Source organism: Sciurus carolinensis, chromosome 10 (assembly GCF_902686445.1).
Source record: "Sciurus carolinensis chromosome 10, mSciCar1.2, whole genome shotgun sequence".
NCBI lineage: Eukaryota > Metazoa > Chordata > Mammalia > Rodentia > Sciuridae > Sciurus > Sciurus carolinensis.
The window spans coordinates 32,361,350-32,385,603 of NC_062222.1; the positions used below are offsets into that span (position 1 = coordinate 32,361,350).

Genomic DNA, 24,254 nt, shown 5'->3' on the forward strand with positions numbered 1-24,254 from the left:
TCCAAAATTTTCCCAAGGATTTCAGTGTGAGTGTTTTTGCACTCAGTTGGGGTACAGGAGTCTTTCAAATAGTTTTGGATTTCTCATAAAGAAAAATCGATCTGCATATTGTTTAGTCAGTGGGGGGAAGAAAAGTCCAGGACTTCCCATTCTATAATTTTGCTGATGTCATTTCTTGGTGATTTACAAGTGTAAATCTTGAATCATGTAAAATATACCAACTGTTGCAGCTAATTTTATGCTATTTATTTCATATTTTATACTCCCTTTTCCTCTTACAATTTATGAAAAACACTGGTGGAAACCCACTGTTTAGTTTTGTCCAACATCATGATCTAATTTTTGCTGTCATCCATTGAACAAGAGTTAAATATATTTTTAAACAGACAAACAAGAAAAAACTTCTATAGCAGTTGAGTTTGATGTTTTGGTTACATAATTTAATTAAAATATCATGGAACTTGATAATGTATAATAAAAATTGTGACTGTTATATTGAATGTTATAGAAAGCATCAGTAATATAAGGAGTAAAACTTTTATTGTTTTGTGTAAACCCATTTTTAAATACTAAAAAAATCCTAAAAATTGAAAAGCATTTAGTATTATGATTGCTTCACCAATATTCTTAAGATCTTATTCTATGTAAAGAAACTAAAATGGGGTACTACACAGTATGCCTATACTCAAGGTAATAGCCTTGGACAATTTTTTAAAAAATGGAAAATGATGTATATTTGTTAGTATTAAATCAAAGTAGGATTTCAAATGTACAAACATGTCACCTCTTAGTAAATTTTCTATTTTCTAATTTTTGCTCTAATTGACTTTGTCAAGAAATAGTAACTGTCTAATGAAATACCATAGGCTGATGAGTCTCAAAATTAACTTGTCTCTTCCCTGAGTCTTAGAATCAGTTTCAGGTGTTAACACTATAGATTGAGTGGTCATATCCCACCAGCCTTGTAAACCCAATGTGTCCAAATCTGAACCCATCACCTCACCTGCACTTCTGCTTTCCAGCCTCGTCCACATCCTTTGAGAACTTTTACCAATGAATTTGTATATGTTGAAGGTAAAGGAGAAAGAGAGGTAAAGCCATGTTCCAGGATAAGCTCTCTTATCACCCTCAAGCTAATTCTTTTTTTCCTACAAGATAGTGTACACACTTCTCTTCTAGTGAACTCCAAGGTATAAATGACATAAAAGATTTTCAGTTGCCCTCATTACATTGTCTAAATAATATGCCATTTCTCTGGTTTCTTTTTGCCCTATCACATGATCCTAATTCTGCATTTACTTGAAGTCTGGGATTTTCATGAAGTTATCTGTTGTGCCCATCATTTTATCCCACTGTGTTAAGTGCAATAGTGAGAATATTGTAGTTCCTTAAGTAATGTTTGTTAAGTAGATTAATCCATTGAAATGCTTTGTATTCCAGTAAATATTTCTGGTATAGGATAGCTACCTTTAGGGGTAATATTAATTAAAATTCATATCATCAAATGTTTTAGACCTAAAATGAAAACTAGTTTTCCAATTTTTGGTCTTTATTTTTAAAACACATAAATACTTCCAAAAACCTGGCTTTAGATACATATTCTGAGGTCATAAAATTGATATTTCTGAATCAATAATTTAAAATTTTGTGACAAAAATAAAGTATGTTCAATACTGTCTCAAACTGAATATTTGTATTAGCATTATTCTTTATTTTAGTTAAGAACTAAAACTCCTCAGCATGTATATCCCTTTTTATTTATTTATATATAGTTCTAAGTAATTAAAATCCTGTCTCTTCTATTGGTTTTCTCATTCAAAACAAGGTTCCTTCTGCAGGAGTTGTTCCTTTTGCCATCTCCTGGTGAAAGCAGAATGGATTCTCATTTTTCTCTAACTTGAATTGCACCCAAGACTTTCGGATGGTCCACATTTTCACAGTTTCAGTGGGTAAATAGGAAGGGTGGTGATGATGTCGACTTTGATCAGACTTCATCAGAGGAATTATAGCACTGGCATTTTTAAAATAATTTATTTATCTTGATTCATTGTAAACAAATGATGTAAAACTCATTTCTCTGATTGTACATGAAGTAGAGTCATACCATTTGTGTAATCATACATGTACATAAGGTAATGATGTTTGTCTCAATCTGTCATTTTTCCTTCCCCCTACCCCTCCCACCCCTCTTTCCTCTGTACAATTCATCCTTAGCACTGGTATTTTTAATGCAATTTTGATAATAACATCAGTTAGAAGGTCAATGTGCCCTTCTGTTTGAAATTACCATTCATCCCTCCCCCACCACACACAATAACATTTATTTATGCAAAAGTTTTCATGGTGGAAAAACATTTTTTATGCAAAAGTTCTTCATGGTAGTATCTCATAGAAAATGTAAAAGAGAAATCACTAGTTCCTATATTGAAACAAAGATAGAATAAATTACAACTTTGCATGTAACACTTATTTTTAGCCTTTATTCTAAAAAATATATTTAAATATACACACAGAAAACAAGAATAATCAATCAACCACCATAAAGGTCAGTGATAAGGTGGCCAATACTTTTTATTTCTTGTTTTTTGCTCTAACTTATCTTTGAATCCAAAAACGATATTTAAGTTTTATATAATTGCCAAAATTGAACAGCAGAGGGCAGAAAATAACAAACTGTTTCTTAGAGTACACTATTCTATTCAACTGTAGTAATTTTCAAAATCAATTTTATTATTGATCAATTTAAGATAAATAATCTAGAAAAAAAGAAGTTTCTAAGTGCTAAAAGTAGAACTCTGGACATATGAAAAATAAATTACAAAAATTTCCCATTTATTTGCAGAACATTAATTTCAATTGTTTTAAATATATTACAATTAAATTGGCAGCTTTCTGCACTTGAGAAATAGATGTTATTTAAGATTATAGTAAATTGGAAAAGTTTCATGAATTATAATATCAATACTATTATGTTGATATTATAGGAAATTTCCCAGATGTGTGAAAGGTCCATACATAAGCACATTGTGAATATAGATTAATAGAATAGCAGTTGAATTACTGGTAATGCCTGCTGAAATTTTTATTTCTATCTCATATATGAATTATAATTGGTCAATGGATAGTGATATTTGCCTGAGCTCCTACATATTTACTAGGAAAAATGTTCTATGATTCAGCAAATTCTTTTTTTATAGAATGTAGTTCATTCAATTTTGAGTTCATATCTGCTCTTGACTTTGAAATAGGTTAAGATGAAGATAGTTTTTGAAACATTCTTATCTTTTAAAATTCAATTTACATCGACCTGTACTTTAAAATCATCATTTCAATGTTCAAGCTACTCTCCTCTCTCAGCTCACTTGGGCTCACACTCTCTCTCTCTCGCTCTCTCTTTCATACCAAGTTATTTGTATGGGATTGAGGATTTTTTTGTGAAAAAAAAATTGAAGGAAAGAAAACTACTGAAGAGTTATTTGAATTTTGCTATGTCCTATTATCTATTCTTTTAGATGTTCTTTTTTACATAGGAAGAGGGAATATTTTCAAGTATTTTTGTACTTTGCATCACATGTATTGGTTAAATATGTATTATTTACTAAATTCTTTTTCATGTTGCAGTTTTGGATATGTGTGTGTGTGTGTCTTTCTGTTTTTATATTCATTAGATTTTTAAAAAGCTAATGCAATTTGATTCAGAAGACTGGTTTTATCCACACTGAGAAGATTTTATTAACTGACTTCAATAATTCTTGGTGATCAAATTAGAAACTATTTTGACCTGTAGTATATAAGTTTAGTAATAAATTATAGGTTTTCTCCTTTACTGACAATTTAAAAAGAAGATCCTGATTTGAAATCATAGGATTTAAAAGTCATCCTTCTCATTTTTAAAATGGAGATATTGAGGCCCACTGTGATAAAAGGGGAAGTATGAGTAAATACATTCAATAAGGAAGCATCAATAGTGATATTAATGTCCCAGCTGCAGAAGGTAAAATGATAGGCTAACTCTGATGGCATTTTGGAATATTAGTAAATTCCTTCCTTAGTGTTGTGCCTCAAACTCCTGGCTACTATAGAAAGTTCCTTTAACTTGTTCTTTCATTTCTTTGTTTATTCACAACAGTAATTTGGTGAGGAATTTCTGAGGCAGCAGAGGGAATGGATTCTCAGGGATGGGCTTGGCAAGCAGTGAGCAAGGCATAAATTCCACAGGGGCGATTATAATCATTCCTCTCCACCGATTTCCTTTCCACAAACTTTTATCCCTAGCCACATTTTCCTTTTCCGGTGGTTTGCGTCTACTACGCGGTGAGATAGCTTACTTCCTTTAGGAAAAGATGTTTTGAAACTGAGGGCCAAAATGTGGTGGGATATCAAGTTTGTAACTAAAAGTTGCAGAAGATATTCTGCAACTCCGGGGCTCTTCTCGACTAGCTTGAGCTTCTATTTTTTTTTCTTTCCAAGAGCCTATCTTTGTTTTCAATCCATACAAAGAAAGGACATCTAAGGAGCCAAGTCTACATCTCTCTACAGCAGGAGAGTCTGCAGTGAAGTCAGCGAAAGCCTTGCACGCACGCAGGGTGGCTTGGCAAGTCGGCATCACAGTCCAATGGAATATACTCTACAGATGGAATTTCCATGTAAAGCACTTCACACATTCAATCTCCTAAATATTCTACTCAATTTTAGCCTTTAAGGATAGAATTCTGGATTTTTCCTGGATCCTGGTACAACACATGAAGCCAAAGTTCACAGTTTTGGAACACTTCTCTTAGTATTTGTTTGCTTGTTTGCTCTTCACCTAAGTTCCGTGAGGTTAATAGCAGCGTTCCTGTATTGAGAAGTGGGTTTGCACAGGAGATGGAAGATAAAAATCAAAATCGTTTTTAATGTAAAACAATAGGGCCTGGTGAGAGAGCACTCCACCGCCAACAATAATTAGCAATTCGACTTCTTATGCACAGCAGCCGGAAATCAGCTTTGCTGCATTTGGTCCAGGCTGGAGCATCTCCGAGTGAGAGCTGCAGCCCAGGCACAACCACATCTCCAGGCTGGAGGAAATCGCTGTCCTCGGTGCTGAAAGGCAGAAAGTGCGCGGTGGGCGCGACAGCATCGGAGACCAGAGGTCTTTCCAGGGGACAACGGCTGCCCGGCTCTGAGCAGCGCTTTCTCAGCACCGCTCACGCGAAGCTGCCAGTGCTGTGCTGGGTGCGGGGCACCGTGCGGGGGAGGGGTGTGCGCGCGAGTCCGCGGCCTGCCGCGAGTCGCGCACGCGCGCCCGGGACTGCCTGCTCCTCTCTGTGACTTGACTGTGTGTGCCGTGTGTGTATGTGTGTGTGTGTGTATGTGTGTGTGTGTGTGTGTGCGCGCGCGCGCGCGTGAGAGAGGAGAGAGGGAGAAGAGAGCGCGAGAGAGGGTGAGTGTGTGTGAGTGCATGGGAGGGTGCTGAATATTCCGAGACACTGGGACTACAGCGGCAGCTCCGCTGAAAACTGCATTCAGCCAGTCTTCCGGACTTCGGGAGCGGGCACAGGGCGCAGGGCTTCAGCAGCCACCAGCAGGACCTGGGAAATAGGGATTCTTCTGCCTCCACTTCAGGTTTTTAGCAGCTTGGTGCTAAACTGCTGTCTCAAAATGCAAAGGATCTAATTTGCTGAGGAAAACGGCCAAAGAAGGAAGAGGAGGAAAAGGAAAAAAAAAAAAAGAGGGGGTATTTTGTGGATGCTCTACTTTTCTTGGAAATGCAAAAGATTATGCATATTTCTGTCCTCCTTTCTCCTGTTTTATGGGGACTGATTTTTGGTGTCTCTTCTAACAGCATACAGATAGGTAGGTACCCTTTGTGCTATGCTTTTGAATTGTGCATAATTTGGTGGTAATCTTTGTTCACAGTGGACAAATTAATTCATGTCATGTAGACTTATGTCATACCTTGACTGCATTCCAGTTTTATACTACCTAGAATATACATGATTTTCTTAGGATGAAGCAAGGAGAAACGACTATGTCTTTGATACAATAGAGGAAAAGGTCTTCTCATTTCTGACCCCCAAATTTTATTAATTCTGCCTTAATGACATCTCCCAGTTTGCTCAGGTTCTCTAGGGGTCTGAATGCAAAGCTTGTGATTATGAGTAAAGGCGAACGTTTCTGGCCACCTACCTTGCCCTCAAGACGCTCATTAGTGTCTTGACCCTTTGGCTACCTTTTGGACGTTCGACCCCGGCTGCCGGATTCCGTGGATGTGTTTATTCGGCCTATTAGCGCGAATAAGAGACTCCTGGGCTTCTGGGTGCTAGCGGGCTCCCCTCTTCTCCCTCCAGGGCACTGACATGGTTCTCTTGCTTGGTGTTTGCTCTTTGCAGGGGGGCTGTTTCCGAGGGGCGCCGATCAAGAATACAGTGCATTTCGGGTAGGGATGGTTCAGTTTTCCACTTCGGAGTTCAGACTGACACCCCACATCGACAATTTGGAGGTAGCCAACAGTTTCGCAGTCACCAATGCTTGTAAGTAATGAATATTCATGCCTTTCCGGTGCTGCACGCGGAAAGCTAGCAATGAGAGCGTGGGATTGTGTGTGTGCATGTGAGTGTGTGTTTCTGCGTGTCAGTGTGTGGGTGTGAGTGACTGCACACGCGCGTGCGTGTGAAGGCGTAGAGAGAAGGTGGCTGTAATCTCAGAGACCCCCGCTGGCTGGGGAGATAAAGAGGGGGCGAAAGGCATTGAAGAGTGTGCGCACTAGGGAGTCGGAGTGGGGGTTGGAGGGGGCGTCTTTCTTGGGTTGGGGGGGGGTCCTCGCTTGCCTTGAGTACTAAGAGAAGCTCTCCCTTCCCCCTCTCGCGCGCCTATTGGCACCCTGCCAACAGAGAACACGCTGTTCCCCAGGGCGCGCTGTCGGGCTGTTGGACAGATCCCACCCGGGACTGCCAGAGCCCTGACGCCTGCCCGGTAGCTGCAGCCTGCGCCTGTGGTCCGGGCTTAGCTCTGCAGCCTCGGCTCAGGCTCATCCCGCGGCCCCCGCGAGCCCCAGGCTCTTCTCTTCCTCCCGACAAGTTGTTAGAATGGTTCTGGAGTTGAGCTCTTGGCTGTTACATAACGCCCACCCGAGGGGCGCAGCGCAGCAGGGAGCGAGGCCGACGCAGGCCCAGCCCTGGCCGGGTGGGGTGGGGGGCTGGGGCAGCGCGAAGCGCGGTCCCTTTTCCGTGGACCTCCTGCCTGAGTTGAAGAGGGCGATTCAGCCCGGAGTGCCGCGGTCGGCTCTGGCGCCCGGCGCGCTTTGTTCCCAGGTAGCCGGGCTCCGGCAAAGGCTGCCGGAGGAAAAGGAGTGGCGAGCAGATGAATCCGGCCGAGTTTTAAAATCTGAAGAAGTCGCTGATCAGCCATTTTAAGTCTTTGCAGTTCTCCATATTAACCCTACCACTCCACTCAGTGCTCGGAGACTCGCGACGAAGCTCCATCAAGGCTTCAGATAAAGTAATAGAAACCAAGCAAATAGGCGTCTGAAAGGTTCAGTGGAAAAGGTCGGCGGCCCTTTCCCAGGGTCCGCGCCCCCGCCGGCGTGGGCAGCGCAGCCGCCGCCACTATACCTTCCTGCCTGGTTCCCAGAGCTGCCATCATTTCCTGCCGCCTGGGCTAGGGTGATTCTTTCCTGCCGTGATGTTCATAGTTCTTATTTCGTAGGTAACAATTTGGGGGAGATTTGCAGATGGCTTACCTCCCACTTTGGCTACAGTGTAAAGTAGCTAGCGGAAAATTACCACAGGAAAAGCCCAACTGCAGCGATCCCACATTAGACAAACAACTGGTTGCCATCCCACTTCCTCATATTAAGCTTTAATCATGCATTCGGTGATTTGGCTTGATTATAATATCAGGAACATCATCAACTCATTTTGCAACTACTGTCACCCGGATGAATGAAGAAATGAATAATTTCCTTTGAGGGACAGAACAGGGGCATTATTGTGTCATGTTAGATGACCAGAATCCAGTGTTCATGAGGGACCCAATATAAGGTTTCGGTGCTGTTTTCTTCAAATACAGTTACACGAGATCGATCTCTCTCTCTCTCTCTCTCTCTCTCTCTCTCTCTCTCTCTCTCTCTCTCTGTCAGAGAAAGTGGATTTGCAGCTTCAAAAATGTCGTAGAAGAATACATCAGCAAATTTTAGTACATAATAGACACACCAAAAAACCCTGCTTTAATTAAATTTGAAAGCCTTTCTTCCTTGACCTATTTACCTACCGGAACTAGACTATTGGTTTGATATCAAGAAGTTTCTATTTTTCCTAAATTGTAAGTTCGATATGCAACAGTGTTGAGTAACTAAATGTAATTGTATATTAGTGTGACAATACTTTGCAAAGTAATGAGTCCTAAGGGAAGACTATGGGTATTGGGAGTAAGTGGATTTTAACGTTGACACCTATACATTTTGAAAATAGTCAATAGCTGAGAAATTGATTCATTGGTGAAAATAATGAGAGGAGATTTCTGAGAACATAATGGATAAGTCCATTAAACAAAATGAATATTCTTTGATTCCAACACATGTTGAATTTCCGTGTTGGGTCTTTGTAAAGATCAAAGATTATAGTTTACCTTAGATTAGGTTTAGGTTCTTGACCTCAAAATATTGTGTGTGTGCATGTATATGAATGTGTATTCACAAATATGTTTTACAGATCTTACTGAAATAAAATATATAGCCAAAATAGTACAAATACAACACACATATATAACTCCATGATTTTTTACAGAATGGACATATCCATGTAATAAATGCATGAGTCCTATTTTTTAAAAACTGCAAAATTTAATGCCTTTGACCATAGTTATGTGAAAGTTCATATAATCAAATCTTCATTTTGCCCAGATTTTCTGTTTTTCTAAGACAGTGAACTGAAATAAAAAAGTGCATATTTTCAGATCCTAAAATTAACCCTTCATGGGTTATTATCCTAGAACACTAAAATTATTTGGAGGAACTGAATGCACTTTAAAAGAACATGAGAATTCAGAATCTTAGGACTTGCACCTCCTATATTACAAGTAGTCTTACGGATTGCTACAGAGAATTAGCAGAGCACTATTACAGAAAAGAGCCTCATCTGATAGAATTTTCTGGAGTTGACATTGACTCATTGACTGGGTAAACCACTTCACATATTTGTGACTCAGTGTCTTTATTCATTTAGGAATTTCAAAATCTATGAAATGGGGTGTTTTTTCCTTTTTTTTTTTTTTTGGTGCTAAGGAAAATTGAAAATATAAAATTAGCTTATCTCTTCTCAGAGAATGAAAGAGAGGGAGAGGTGCTTATGTAAACTACAACCACAAAGTCACCAGTCAAGAGATGAATGGGATCTCCAATGTCAAATTTGTCAAGATGAGTCTTGAGTACTTAATTCCTCCTCAAGGTTTTTCTCCAATGCCTTTCTTTTGTTTTCTTGCCTTTTTATATCTGGAGAGCCCACAATTTTTCTTTTATAAAGTGGAATTTACAGTATTGGATACTTTGAGATTTAAGACCAAAGCATCTTTCCCTCATTTCCAACAAAAACCTAATGAAATTGTACTCTAATTCCATTGTTAAATAATATGTATTGTCTTTCAGTGCTTATAAGGGAGATTGTTCTTCATTTTAGTTAACCCATAAAAATCCCACAGATTTAGATTTATATATTAAGTAGATTTTATAATTTCATGATATAATTTTAACAAGATTATTTGTTCACTAACTTAATTTCATTCTTAGGATGGAGGAACTTGTTTGGAATTGTTGAGGTTGACATTGAGTTAAACATCCAAGGAGATCTAATGATTGGGCGGATTAAGCATATGCAAATGAAGTGAAATTGTTCTGTTCTGAACTGGGTAAAATGACTTTGTGCATTGCAGTGGGCTCCTGTCACAGTAGGATTATGAAAATACCTGTTCAGTCCTATTTGATTCTGTAGATACGTGAGGAAATAAAGACTGATTTCCAGTCTTTCCTTTTTTTCTTTCACCTTCCCTCTTTCCTCCTTTCCTTTCCTTTTTCCCTGTCATCTTAACTACATACAACACAAATTTTTTTTTTTTTTTTTTTACCCCTGAGGGTTGTTCAAAACCTTCATTGTGAAAAAATACAAAGCCTAAAATCAGAAAGAAATTTGAGACTTCTTTGCTCAGAAGCTGAAACTAGTGATGGCTTCAAGAATTTATTCATTCACTCAATAAATGTTTATTGAATGCCTTCTAGTTATCAGAGAACAAATGAATACTTTTACCTTGGTAACTCAGTTTTTCTAAACTTTTCCCTGTGTTCTATTAGTTTATTATGCCTCAGAGGCTTTGATGTCTTTAGTGTGTATTGGCAGCCGAAGGGTTGTTTAAGAACTTTAGTATATGTACAGGCATTCTAGTAGTTCTTAAACATAAGTAACTTATTATAATAATCTAAAAGTCTGAATTTTTGAGAAAATAATAAATTTGATATCAGCATTTATATATATACACCACACTTGGTTAACTAATAGAACCAACAGCAGATTTTAGGAAAATACTAAGTATTTTTACATTCTAAATAATAATTTTAGTAAACTTTGGTGCTATGCTAATTAGCAAAACGCTAACAAAAACCATCTAAAATAGTGATAAACATAAGTATTTGATCCCACAGGTTCTGGGGATTAAATATATTAAGTATTGGATTTACTCTTCAAAATCTTGTGAATTTTGGTGAGTGACATTGACAAATAGCTATTAGTTTAACTAACAATAGTTTAACAATTTTATATTTAATTACAAATGCTATAAAACAAAGTAAATTATGAAAATATTAAATTGAAAGAAACAGCAAATAAAATCTACTTTTTCTGTAAGCCAGCAGATGGAGATGTTGGAGAAAATATTGTGTTTCATAAAACTGTTGCGTACACTGAATCCCTTTTAAAATGCTGTAAACAAATTTACTTAGAGGAACTGAGAAAATATAAATGAAATCTAATTTGAAAAGCTTTATTTAAAAGATTGTTTAAGAAATAAAGTTTAGTTTCTCCTTTTAAAAACTGATTACCTTAGATTTTATTTGTTAAATAAATTATCTTACATATTGTAGACTTGTTCATAAAGCATTTAGGAACAGAATTGATTGTAACTGCTCTTAACGGGGAGAAAATTCTAAAATTATATTTTTTTCTGCTTTTTAGCCTTGATTGCACAGATACAATTTTTGAGGTGTATTTCTTATCATTGAATTTTAGTCACAAGATTCATTTATCATAGGACAGTATCAAGAAAATGATAAGCGTGTACTAAACAGAAATCCAAGAATGGCGTTGGTTGAAATACTCTATTTGGGGATGAGAGAAACTATGTATGTAAATAAAAAGTGCCCTATAAAATTATGGAAGCTTAAATGAGCAAGCATTTACTCCTGTGTGATCCCTGCCTAAGGTCTTAGAAACTTCAATCTGCTGACTCAAGAAGTGTGGAGCCTTTCTGTTTCATGTCAAGCCTCACAAGTGCTGGGGTTATTGTACTGTGACATTGTGACAAGCTGCTGCTGATTTGTGCATATCTGGGATTCGCTCATAATCTCTTCCAGTAATACTCTGTAAATGTTCAAGCTTCTTTGAGTCCAGAAAATTTTAGAGAAGGTTGAGAAAGAGCAGCTGGGTCTTGATTATTCAAGTATGCGTGGAGGTATAATGATATAATTGAGTTTTCAGATAATGCGTTTTCTCCTCTTCCTCCTCCTCCTTTAAATAAAAAAGTCAAAAACTTAATCTGCAGAGCACATAGTACTTCAGAAAATAAAAATCTGAATTAAAACAGGAATTTTTTTTGACAAAATTTTATAAATGTGTGGAGGGCACATCATAATAAAGGCTGAAGTCTTAAAATAGTGGTAAACATTTGATTTGGGGATGCTCATAGTTCTCTGGGTAAATTATATTTATTTATCAACTGCACTCAATGAAGTTTTCCCATATTCCATTAAAATATTAACTCTTTTATTATGAAAACTTTTTGTCGAAATTTCTGAGTTTTTTACTCTAATGGTCTAAATAATTGGTAAACCTCTTATAATGCTGTGCCTCTCCGTACAAAAAGAAAATAAATTTCTGAAATCAAAATTAAAATTTCAAAATTACCCATGATTTAAAAAATGTTTTTCAGTACAGATTTTGCAAACTTGGAGAAAAGTGAATATGGTTCTTAACTGTGGAATTGATTCAGAGGGTAACACCTGTTATTTTTTGGTTATTCAGTTTAAAAAAATTTTTGTTGTTTTGGTAATCTTAATTTATAGAATGATAATATTTAAAAATTAAAAAGGAGAATGTAAAATATGACCTTATTGAGGGCAGTACAAGCTGCTGTTAATTTTGTGTCCTTTATAAAACCTCTGTAAGTTCCTAGAACATTGAAGCACTTAATAACTATTTACCTACTAAACACCTTTAATTTCATACTAGACTTTTTGACGAGAAATTATGCTTTTTGAAGACAAAATTTTCCTTTGGTTATTTCAATTTCAAAATAAACACTGTATTTGGTATCTGCCTCAAATCTTATTTAGACAGAGGTGTAATATGTTTATTTTTATTTTCATCTACGAGTTAGGTATGTCAGAGGCCAGAGTCATAATCTTTACACTTAAAGCTACACTGACACATATTAAAATGATTTCCTAAATATGCATATAATATGCTTTTAAATTTTTTAATAAATGCTAACAGTTAGAATGATGTTAGCCACGCTGTGAATCCTTTGAAGGCCCGACGCCATCCTAAGTACCCTGGTATGGGACTGCTCAGCTTTTGTTTTAAGTTTTGATTTTCCCAAAATGTGACTGTACATCTCCTTGAGTGGTCACAAATTTATCTGGGAAAATTCCTTCCTGCCTCCAGCCAGAATATTATATGCCACAATTTTCTGTATTAATTCCTTTAGTGTAATTTTTTTAACAAAATATACAGAATTTAAAAGTTTTTTTTTTTTCTTTCAGGACATATCTGGGAATGACTTCATATTGTGAGCAAATTGCTTTATTTGCACTAATGAGTATGATTATTTTGTAACTCTGCCCCCCCATTCCAACCGCCCTTTATCGTTTTCCAATAAGTTTGCTTTGTTTTATTTGTATTCTATTAATATATTTTTAAAATATATTTTTAGTTGTCAACGAACTTTATTTATATGTGGTGCTGAGAATTCAACCCAGTGCTTTATACATGCTAGGCAAGTTCTCTGTCACTGAGCCATGACTCCAGCCCATATTAATATATTTTTGAAGGGGAAACACCTACACGATAACTTTGAGAAAATTGTCCAATGTGCTTGTTACTAATTTATAGCTTAAGGTTAAAAAGACAGTTTTAAAATTTATACTCTTAAAATTTATAATTGTCTTCAACTAAATAGAACAAATAGCTTTGGGAGATGTGAATTCATTATAGAAAGAGAATTTATGAGTAAATAGTGTTTTAGTTAGTTTTAATTTTCATCTTTCTTCACATTTCTCAAATGACAGTTTTCTTAGTGCTTTTACTTGGAGTATTCTTCAGAATTTTACTTTATAGATTTATATCATTTATTCATAACTATGCAGTGTTAATACACTCATTTTTTCTAATTATTTTAGTATGTAAAATATGAGTACAAATTTGGTTGAGTTGAGAAATGGTCTAAATTTTAGTTTGTCTAAAATAATGCAAATATGAGGTCTCATTTCTATGATGTTTACTTTCCTTGCATGAAAATTAATTTTGAATAATAAATCCTATGATATTTAATTGTTTTATGGTCCTCTTTTAGTTTTACTCTGATGAATTTTAGTGTGTCTCAGAAGGTACCCCTGCACTGTAAATATTTTAGCATAATCTTTCAAAATACCCAAATTATACTAATGGAAATGAGGAAAAAATCCTTATATAAGCAAGTATAGTCTGTGCTTATTATTAAAATGTAGTGGAGTATTACCCGATTCTTATCACTGTAACAGAATACGAGTTATGTCATTTCCAACTTCAGCATAAATTTAATTGAAACTCACATTATATAATTTGATATAAGTAAAAGTTTTCTCTGCCCATAAGCTTTTTGTGGTTCATATTAAGTTTGTAAATTAAAATTTCAGTTCTGTTTCAGATTTAGCATTCATTCCACTATTACTCCAGCTTTGTTATTTAGGCCATAACTGTAAGAATATGTCAGTAATTTGATTTTACACATTGTATTCCTTACATATGAGTCAAAGGATAGAATGGGAATGTTGACATAAACATTTTCAGGGTAAGGAAGAAATACTTGTTCTTCCTCATTGTGGATTGAGATTGGCAGATTTCTTCAAATGTGGGAGGGGAAACTGTAGAGAAAAAGGAAAAAGCTCTAGGAGGCATGGTCACTTGGTGTGCTAGACAGGGCTATAGGACTCTGGATCTGGGAATGTATTCTTTCTCTCCTTGTTTCTCTCCCTGTCTCCCTCCCTACTTTCTTCCTTCCTTCCTTTCTTCCTTCCTTCCTTCCCCTCCTTTTTCCTCCTTTCCTCTCTCCCTTTCTTCCTCCCTCCCTCCATTTCCTCTTTTTCTTTCATCTTCTCTATTTTGTTTACTTGGTTTGCACATCTATGTTAGATCTGTTATGCTAGATATCTTAGCATCAAGATGTTACATAATTATAAAAGAGTGAATTCTTTTCATAATATTAATTTAGACAAATTATAGGAACTATGTACTATTTCCAATGAGAGCTACAAAGGAAGGAGGCAAAAGTGTTTATGTACAAAAAAGTTAGCAATATATATATATGGTAAAAATCTTTATCATTCTGGACTGTTAAAATTTCCTTGAAAATTATTAGGTAAATTATTGACTGAAAAGTTTTTGGAGAATTGTATGTATAAATGCATAATATGAAACATACTTTCTATATGGTGAATTTTATGGGCAGTGTGGACTGTGTATCATAGTAAACCTTGTTTCTTGCATAGTTTGATATTACTGGTGTGTATTTGCATTTCTTTAATATCTAGATAACAATTTGGTTGTTAAATTGAAATACTTCTAATTTAAAATATTTTTAGGGCTGGGGAGATAGCTCTGTCAGTAGAAAAGTTTAGTTTATTACTAATAGAAATAACACAAATAATAAATTTTAAGATAGTTTTAATAATCCTACATATATTTAAAAAACAGTAAGTCTTTGAAGAAAATTAAATACCTTAATTATAATTCTCAAACCATATATAATATTTTGGTCATTAAGACTATTAAAAAAATTTTAAAGGACCATTTTAGATTGAACACAATGAGTAATTTCATTTTTTAAAAATAAGATTATATGGTGTGGTAAGTTTGGTTTGGTCAGTATTGAAAATATTTGGTCAATATTTGCAAATAAAGTTATGTACATTCACATGGTGCTAATTTGCAACATTTTAGACATATTTCTCAAGGACTTTATGTCAGCTATTTACTTTGAGTTACATGTATGTAGAGGGGCTGTTTGTTTTCATTGATCCAGATACCATAGAAATAGTTCCTACAATTCTATACTGAAGGGAGGGTTCCCTAAAGATGTTCCCTAAAGCATCTTTGCTCAATGTACTTTGGCAAAGAGATGTGTGGAAGTGGGCATTGATAGAGTGTGTGTGCTTTGCTGGTTTTCCTTGAAAAATAAATTTTAAATTATGTCCTGATTTTGTCTTTATCCATGTCTTCTGTTTGTGAGAAATTAAACAATTTTAGTCTTGTGTTAATACATGTATGAAATGGTAATATTTGTTTTGTAATTTCCAAGTAAGTCTCATAACTTAAAATTCTCCTTATTTTTCCAAATTTTGGTTCTTACAGTTTACAGTGTTATTACTATTTTACATACAGAAAGAAATTTTAGGAGTATATATATTTCAAAAGGGGATATCAAGAAGCTATGTGGATTGTCATCTTAATGATGAATACAACAAGGTTTTATCTATGGAGATAAAATATTACTCTTATTCTTTGCACTTTGTAGCCCTGATGTCCTGGGACAAAGATTAGAATTGGTTAAGCATCCACACTTGGAACTGAATTCCAGTCCTAGTACTAGATACATGTCATTCGACAAGTTGCCTATCTACATCTCAGTTTCCAATTCTGTAGAAGAGAATCATACATTAAAGCATCATTTTGAAGATATGCAATAGTTATAAGCAATATGAAATGTGTTTGGGCAAAAGTGTTCATGTACATAAAAGTTGGCAAACTTTTTCATATTGCATCTTGTGTTAGGATCTTTGGAGAATTTTGTTGAGTACTTGCTATAAGAGGCAGAGCACAAAGCAAAACGCATTTCTAGTTTCTCGTAGGAACTTTCTTCTATTGCTTGTATACCTGTTCAAGACATATGCTGTTTGGTGACAAAGAGGAGACTAACAAAATAAATGACATAAGCCACATGTTTAATGCAGTACAGTGTAATTGTTTTTTAAAGCAGAGGTACTGAAACTCAAGTAATAGTGCATTCTCTTTATTGCATACCATTTACATTTCAGGACGTTGAACAACTTATCCTTAGTAGATCACAAAGTGCGTAATTAAGATATTTCAATATTGCCAAACTGACTGCATTATAGATTCCTAACATTTCATTTGTTTGAATTAATTAAATTTAATTTGTTTAAATGAAAATAAGTCAAGAGAACACAAGACTTGGGAATCAGGCAAAGATAGGTTTGAATATAATTAGTAGCTTTATGATACGATGCATGGTTTCACTCTAGGTAGGATAAAGGCTCAGTTTCTTGTAACCTGATAATATTGTTGGGGATATTAAATAAGAAAATAAGTACTTCAATTAATTTTTCATAAATGTTCCCAGTATTCCTTCTTCCATGTGTATCTACTACTTGCTGGAGACTGGATGTTGTGCTCAGAGTGAGGGAGGAATAAAATGGAAGTCCCTGTCTTCGGACATTTTATAGATTTTTATAACTTAAATACACACATGTAAGGTATATTTCATGGTACTTCTGTAAGGTTTACAGAATAAGTGGAATTACTTTTATATCCATTTCTAGATGGGAAAACAGAAATTTAAGTGAGTTGCTTTAAGCTGCTTTTACTTAGGACAATTTTGCTTAGCAAACAAGTTGGCTGCACCGTAAGTCAGAGCCTCTCTCAGTCTCAGTTGACAGGGTAGCTAGTTTATTAGCACAGGCAATCGTGGATTAAAATTATAGGTCCAACATTTACTTTGTAACCTTTTGTAAATCAGTTAAACTTTGTAGTGTTGTGTCCTCTCTGTAAAATAGGAATCATTATAACACCTGCCTCATGAAGTTATTGTTGTATTTAAATTACAGTGGCTGTCCTGTATAATTAAGTGATTAATATCCTTAATTTCAGTGATTCCAATTCTCGAGTGCATATTAGTTACATACTTTAGGTGCACAGAAGTGGAGGTCACTAAGTTTTTCTTGTGTGATTTTCAAAATAATGGGCTTTAAGAAAACCATTCAAGCTAATATTAGAAACAAGAATTTTATATTAAGCATTTTTAGGAAACTGGTGAGCACACACATATTACAAGAACTTTGTTGGGTCCTTGACCCACAACTCCCTAAGTTCAACAGATCAACAGCAAAAACTGAAAATCATGCATAAAATAATGTACATTCTGGCTAACATTTAGCATGAATGTCTGATGCCATTCAGTTATCACTTCCACCATTAATATATGTGAGCAATAAAAATGAAGGGATGCATTTTCCACGATGGAATGACATGGAATATGTGTCAGGTTCCCTGTGACCTTCTTTCCTGGGGATCTCTGTCTGCATCTTGTTGCTGGCTGACTTGCCCCTTGTCATCCTCCTCACACATTTCTTCCCCAGCATGAATAAAAAAGCTCTGTTTTCCTGGCTCTTGTCTGTTGAAAGTCTGGAATTTTTTTTTAAAAATGCACATGATTACGTGGTCTGAAATGACTTCCTTTGGGAAACAGCGATGGGAACAGGAAATGCAGCCACTGATAATGAGTAAGAATAAGAATGTCCTACATATTAGCTAAACATTTTTTTAAGTTTATAAAATATTCACTACCTCATTCTGTGTTGACTCTCATTATTCTGGTGTTGTCTTATGTATTGCAGTTAATAGGAGTCATGTAAACTCTAATAAATCTAAAGTAGTGTAGTAAGAATTGGGGTCAAAATTACTCAGTTAAATTATATCTATAATTACAAAAAAAATAAAAAAAGAGAAAGAAAAAACACATTATATGGATGACTTTAGATTTGGGAGGGAGTTAGAATGTCCTGTATATGAGTAAACTGCTTATTCTGTTGTATCCAACTAAAAACTTATCGCTGGATAGTCTTTCTTTTCTTATTCCTCAAACCTTTAGTAGATGCCTGTTGTTAATCACTTCAGTAATGTCTAAAGTGTCAAAAAGTTAAGGTTTCTGTATTGGAAATTATTCATGGCTGTGAAGTCTTTTCTTTATAGTAAAACAATTCATTAATCCAAGTCAGCTAAATGATTTTCCTATTAAGTTAGAATGTGGAGTGCAGTTACTGTTTCTAGATATTTTATAAATATCATTCTATGCCTTGGGACTAGATTTGAATCCAAGTATTTTAAAAGCAGAACTGGTAATTCCAAAACTTTCCCAGAAAACAAAAATGATTCTTGGTGGCAGGTGAATACTCATTGAGAATACATTTTGAAAAAAATGATTGGCCAAATGAGGAACTAATGTTAATTCTATAGTCAATCACAAAAATATCAAAAGCAATTTCAGTTGTTTGATTTATATTTGGAAATGATGATTTATGATTTATATTTTATTTTGCATATGATTTTTTCCCCTTGCATTGACAAAGTATTTTTAATTCAGTTTGAACTGGTGTAGCTTACAAAAATTATTACATGCTCTTTACATAAATGAATTTATGTAGAGTATAATATTTAATATAATAAATACTATTTCAGATTGTTACTGAAGAAGCTAGTTGTAAATTTTACATTAATAGGTTTTACAATATATTAGAAATGTTCATGCCTGTGAGTATTTGAATAATGTGAGAAATACGAATACCTTGCTAACATCTTTTGCACTATTAAGACATTTTATATAAGCTAAACTTTGATTTTTAAAGCAATTTGAGTATTTCTGGTGGAAAATCATGATTATCTTAAAAATTGATGCCTTTTAACATTTAAAAATGATATAAAATATTTATTTACAATAATTTATTGGTATTGTGGGTGTTTTAAAATTTAAAATGTACAATAATTTTGAATTAGGATTCTTAAGGAATGCGTATTTTAAATTTTAAAAATTATTATGAAAATAAATTATACATATGGTAATTTACAAACCACTACTAAGGGAATATAGTAAATCCTTTATTATTTATTTATTTTTATTTTTATTGGTTCTTTTTGGTTATACATGACATTTGAATTCATTTTGAAATTAGAAATCTTTTTGAGTCTTTCTCCCACCCCCATTTCAGTTCTCTGAGTTAACCACTAGCAGTGGTTTCTGGAAGTTGGAGTGTAATATGTACTGTTCTATATCTTGATTGTTTCTTGCGTAACATAAAACGGAGTGTGTCTTTTACCTCAACAGAGATTTTCCTCTTTCTTTTTAATTATTTCTAAGTAGTCTGTTGTTTATTCTGCATTTTATTGATGATAATCTTCTTTCCTCTATTTTATCCTCTATTTAATTTTATTGTATTTTTGGTGCTGGGACTTGAATCCAGAACTTCACACATGCTAAACAATCATTCTACCACTGAGTTACATCCCAGCTTCCTCCTTGATTAACATATGCAAATGGACTTGTAGAATTAATTGTAATGCGTGTAATAATTTGTAGTCAAAAGTGTTTGCATTTTGCGTAAATATTCAAAAAAGGCATGCCGATTTATAATCCTACCTAGAGTATATGAGTGTGTTTCTGCCTACTCTAAATGATGATGTTTGGCATTGAACTTTTTAAAACTTTTCTTTGTTTCATTACATTTAAAATGTAAAAGAATCATTTGCATGTGTGTGTGTGTGTGTGTGTGTGTGTGTGTGTGTTTTCTTTTTTTGACTGTATATCCATTTATTGTTGGTTTATTTATTACTTATTGATTCATTCATTAAAGTAACAGATGCTTTGTTATGATTGCAGCCACTTTATCCAGTTTTCTGTTTTTTTTTTTTTTAAGCATGTTCGTGAGTTTTCAGAATCATTTCAGTGCACTTTTTTTTTTTTTAACCAGTATACGTACGTATTCTTAAATTTTATTTAGTCAAATTTCAAAATTGTTTTGTTGCTTCAGAATTTTTATGCCTTGTTCCCAAAGGCTTCTTCTACTTAAGGTTATTTAAGTAGAAAAAAAACTGCCTGTGCTTTTATTTAGCAATTTCTTGTTACAAAATAATTTTTGATTCACCTGTGTTTATTTGATTACTAAAGGGGGAATGCAGCTTAATGTTTTTCCCTCATAAGGTTAGCAAGTTGTTACAGCATATATTAAAAATATCCATTTTTCCTTTATTGATTTTGAATCAATCGAGTTTTCTTTTTAAGTAAATACTTCTTCAAGGAGTTTAAAACGAGGAGGGAATTTAAACAAGAAATGAAAGAAACAATATTGAATCTACTACAAGCAGAGGAATGTAAAGTCAAGAAGACATTCCTGAGCAGAGCTCTTGTCATAAATTGAACTTCTGTGTTACTGGAGTCTCAGATCAATAAAAGAGGATGTCAAATTTTGAACATTAACTGAGCCCAGAGGGATAAATAAAAGATTTTGTTATTTTTTTGGCTTGTGTCACAGCATTGATATCACTGCTACTTTTGCATATTTCCTAGCCTGCATCAAGTTTTCAGTAATAAGTTAAGATTATGACTTGGTTTTTTAACATTACTTCAAAGGTAATTCAGTGCATCAATCCATATGTTCACAAATAGACTATTAAAACTAAATACATAGTTCACATGCAATAAAGAAAGGTAAAGGAAGCCTGGTGCTGTTGTGCACACCTGTAATCCCAGCAATTTGGGAGGCTGACGCAAGAGGATCACAAGTTAAAGGCCAGCCTCAGCAATTTAGTGAGGCCCTAAGCAACTTAGCAACCCTGTCTCAAGATAATAAATAATAATAATAAAATACTTATTATTTTATATAATAATAAAAAGGGCTGGGAATGTGGCTCAGTAGTAAAGTGCTCCTTCCTTTAATCCCTGTACAAGAAAAAAAAAAAATGATAAAGGAACTCAGATACTCATGGCCTTAATGACTAATGTACAGTTTCCACCCCAGTTTGTTTTGAAAATCAGTTATGTGCTCTAACTAGAGCCAAATATCAAACTCTGTATGATAAATCTGATTTAGACAGGAATACAAAACATAATGTAGAATTGTTCCTTGAAGGAGTCCACTTTCAGCTCACCTACAGTGCAGGACATGAACTATATATTTTTTCAGAATATCAGGGAAATGTGTAAATTTGCAGCTACTTCATTTTGTGCAAATAAACAGGATTAAAACTATTACAAGAGTTAATGTGGACTTATAATGGGGTAAAAAGTGATCAAGGGCCCTAAAGTGTGCTTTCTAATACTTTGCTTTTCCATGAACATTAAAGTGGGAAGATTTTTATCTTTCCATATATATATATATATATATTTTTTTTTTTTTTTCCTTTTTGTTACTGAGAATTGCATGCAGGTTGCTTTACCACTGAGTAACATCCTCAGCACTTTTTATATTTTATTTTGAGACAGGCTTTCACTAAATTGCCTCTGCTGGCTTTGAACTTGCAGTCCTTCTGCCTCAGTGTCCTGAGGCCTGTCCTCAATATAATTTAATACAATATATTTCCTGCATATTTTGTGGAATAGAATTTTGTCTGGTTCAACAAAGTCAGGTTACACTAGTAGAGCCACAACAATTTTTCATGCAAAACACTTTTAAAATTTTTCCTCCCCTGATCTGGTAATAGTGTTCAAAACTAAATGAAGACTTTCTGAAACTCTGATTAGAATATTCTTCCTAATTGTACAAATAACTTATTGAGGCAGAAAATGTGAAAACCCCAAAGAAAATAACCATAATAAATTTACCCAAGAATTAATTACTTGTTAATATTTATGTATGTCCTTTCTCAGCTATTTTGTACTTAATGTTATACTTGAAACGCATATGGCATTAAAGCTGTTTGCAAACTAAATTTTCCTAGCTTCATAATATTTATGCAAGTAATTCAATTAACAATCTCTTACTATTAGGTTTTTTGAATTTTTTTTATTCATTATAAAATACGGCTGCAAATGAAAATTCTTCTGACTGTACATTTTCCCTCATTTCTAATGACTAAATTATAATTACTGGAACAAGAATCATGAAGTATATAAACATTTCGAATATATCCTAAGGAAATTCACACAAATTTATAATCTTGGCAAGTGTCGGTGAAAAGTCTAGATCCTTAGAACCTTAAAGTCATTGTTATAATTTTAAAAAGTCCTTACTAAATATTTGACAGCTAAATATCCTCCTTTGTTATGTAATGTTCATGTTCATTATTGCTCATCTATTTTTTTTTTCTTTCATAAAATATTTATTAAGTTCTTTTGTCCAATTTTCATTGCCATTTGGCCTTTTTCCTATTGAATTGTATGAGTTTATTCAAGGTCACCATGGCAGGGGAAGATGAGATTATAGAGCTGCACACCAACAGTTTCATGCTTCATCTTATATAAGTACCATGTCACTTCATCTGACATATCTCTGTCCTATTCACAAGACCCAACCCAACTTCAAGGGAGGGGAGGCTAATTCTTCTTATTTCTAGAATAAAAGAACTGCATTGGTGAATAATAGTAATGTCCACAACAGATATCAAGTAGGCCATCAAAGTCTACTTGATTATTTTATCTAGTTGATTGTTTTTCCTTTCAATTTTGTATAAGATTACTTTTTAAAAATCATTGCATATCAAAGATATGCAATTTTGGGTTATTTTTGGAGATTTTTTCTTAGAAAGTATCTGCTCATATTTACAACCTTCAGTAACATAGAAAATATGGAAAACAACTTGCCTCTGTCTATTCATCTAGAGGTTAACACTTTATAAATAAAATAATAGTATTGCTAATTTTACCTTGCTTGATGTTTTTTCATTATGATTTATAATAATATGCTTGAAGTCAGCTCTCATTTTGACAGTTATAGATGTTGTCTTTCAATTACGCACTTTATGAGTAGATGGCATTTGTGAATCAAGATTGAGAGTATTCATAGTCTACTCTGCATTTATAATTAATTGGTCCTGTATTCACAGGCTTTATATATAGGTTTACTCTAAAAACTGGAAAAAGCAGTATTATTTATACAATTTATATGGTTGAGTGACTTTTTCACTAAGTAGTCAAGTACCATGCTATGAATGAATTTTCCAATTTTAATACATTTTTTTCTTTCCTGATATTTGAAGTTCCCAAATGCCCTCGTGCATTATATGGCTTTTACATATCTGTAAATAATAACTCTCATATATCGACTTCATGGATCCCAGTATTTCCAGAGACTTCTCTTGCATCAGCCCAAAGCACTCCAGATTGGTTGCTCTTGAATTTACTGAGCAACTCATTCCTGGATGACACTGCGTTACTGAGGTTTATCATATATATTTTTCTTGGCTTATTTCTTCATATACTTTAAATTTAGTTTTTGTTACTTACAATGCATTCTTTTAAAATAATTCTGTATATGTGTATATGCATGTATTCATATAATACTTTATATTTCTTAACTATAAATATGTATGTAGATATATTTATGTATATTTTATTTTTGTCTTTTGTGAATTAAACCCAGAACCTAGACAAGTGCTTTTCCAATGAGCTATCCTCCTGACCCTTTTTGTTTTTATTTCGAGGGTCTCTGTAAATTGCTCAAGTTAGCCTAGAATTGCAATCCTTCTGCTTCAATCTCCCACATAGATGGGATTGCAGGTGTGTTCCACCATGTCTGGCTACATATGTTATTTCATAGGGAACCGCTGGTAGTGTCCTCCTTGTCCCATGGAATAATATGTGAATGCTTTCTTCATTATATCGCTAATGTTTTTCATCTTACTGATTGATTCTGTTGCTCAGAATTCCTTCTAGTTTTTCTTCAAGATCAATTATGTCTAATTTGGAGCAGCTGATTTAGATTTAGATTACATTTTTTTTTTCCCATACAAGTTTAAAAAGTATCTTGGAGT

At 34.2% G+C, this 24,254-nt stretch overlaps 1 protein-coding gene across 7 annotated transcripts in view; it reads left to right on the forward strand.

Annotated features, from left to right (window-relative positions):
- The first annotated feature begins 5,322 nt into the window (after window positions 1-5,322).
- The window catches only part of Gria2 (glutamate ionotropic receptor AMPA type subunit 2), a 134,493-nt gene continuing 115,561 nt past the window's right edge, over window positions 5,323-24,254 (forward strand). For all 7 annotated transcript variants that reach the window (XR_007110508.1, XM_047566548.1, XM_047566543.1 and 4 more), the window contains exons 1-2: window positions 5,323-5,835; window positions 6,372-6,512. Coding sequence is in view for 6 of the 7 variants with exons in the window: in XM_047566548.1 (XP_047422504.1) it covers window positions 5,748-5,835; window positions 6,372-6,512 (229 nt within the window). In the remaining variant the exon portion in view is untranslated. The remainder of the gene's footprint in view (window positions 5,836-6,371; window positions 6,513-24,254) is intronic.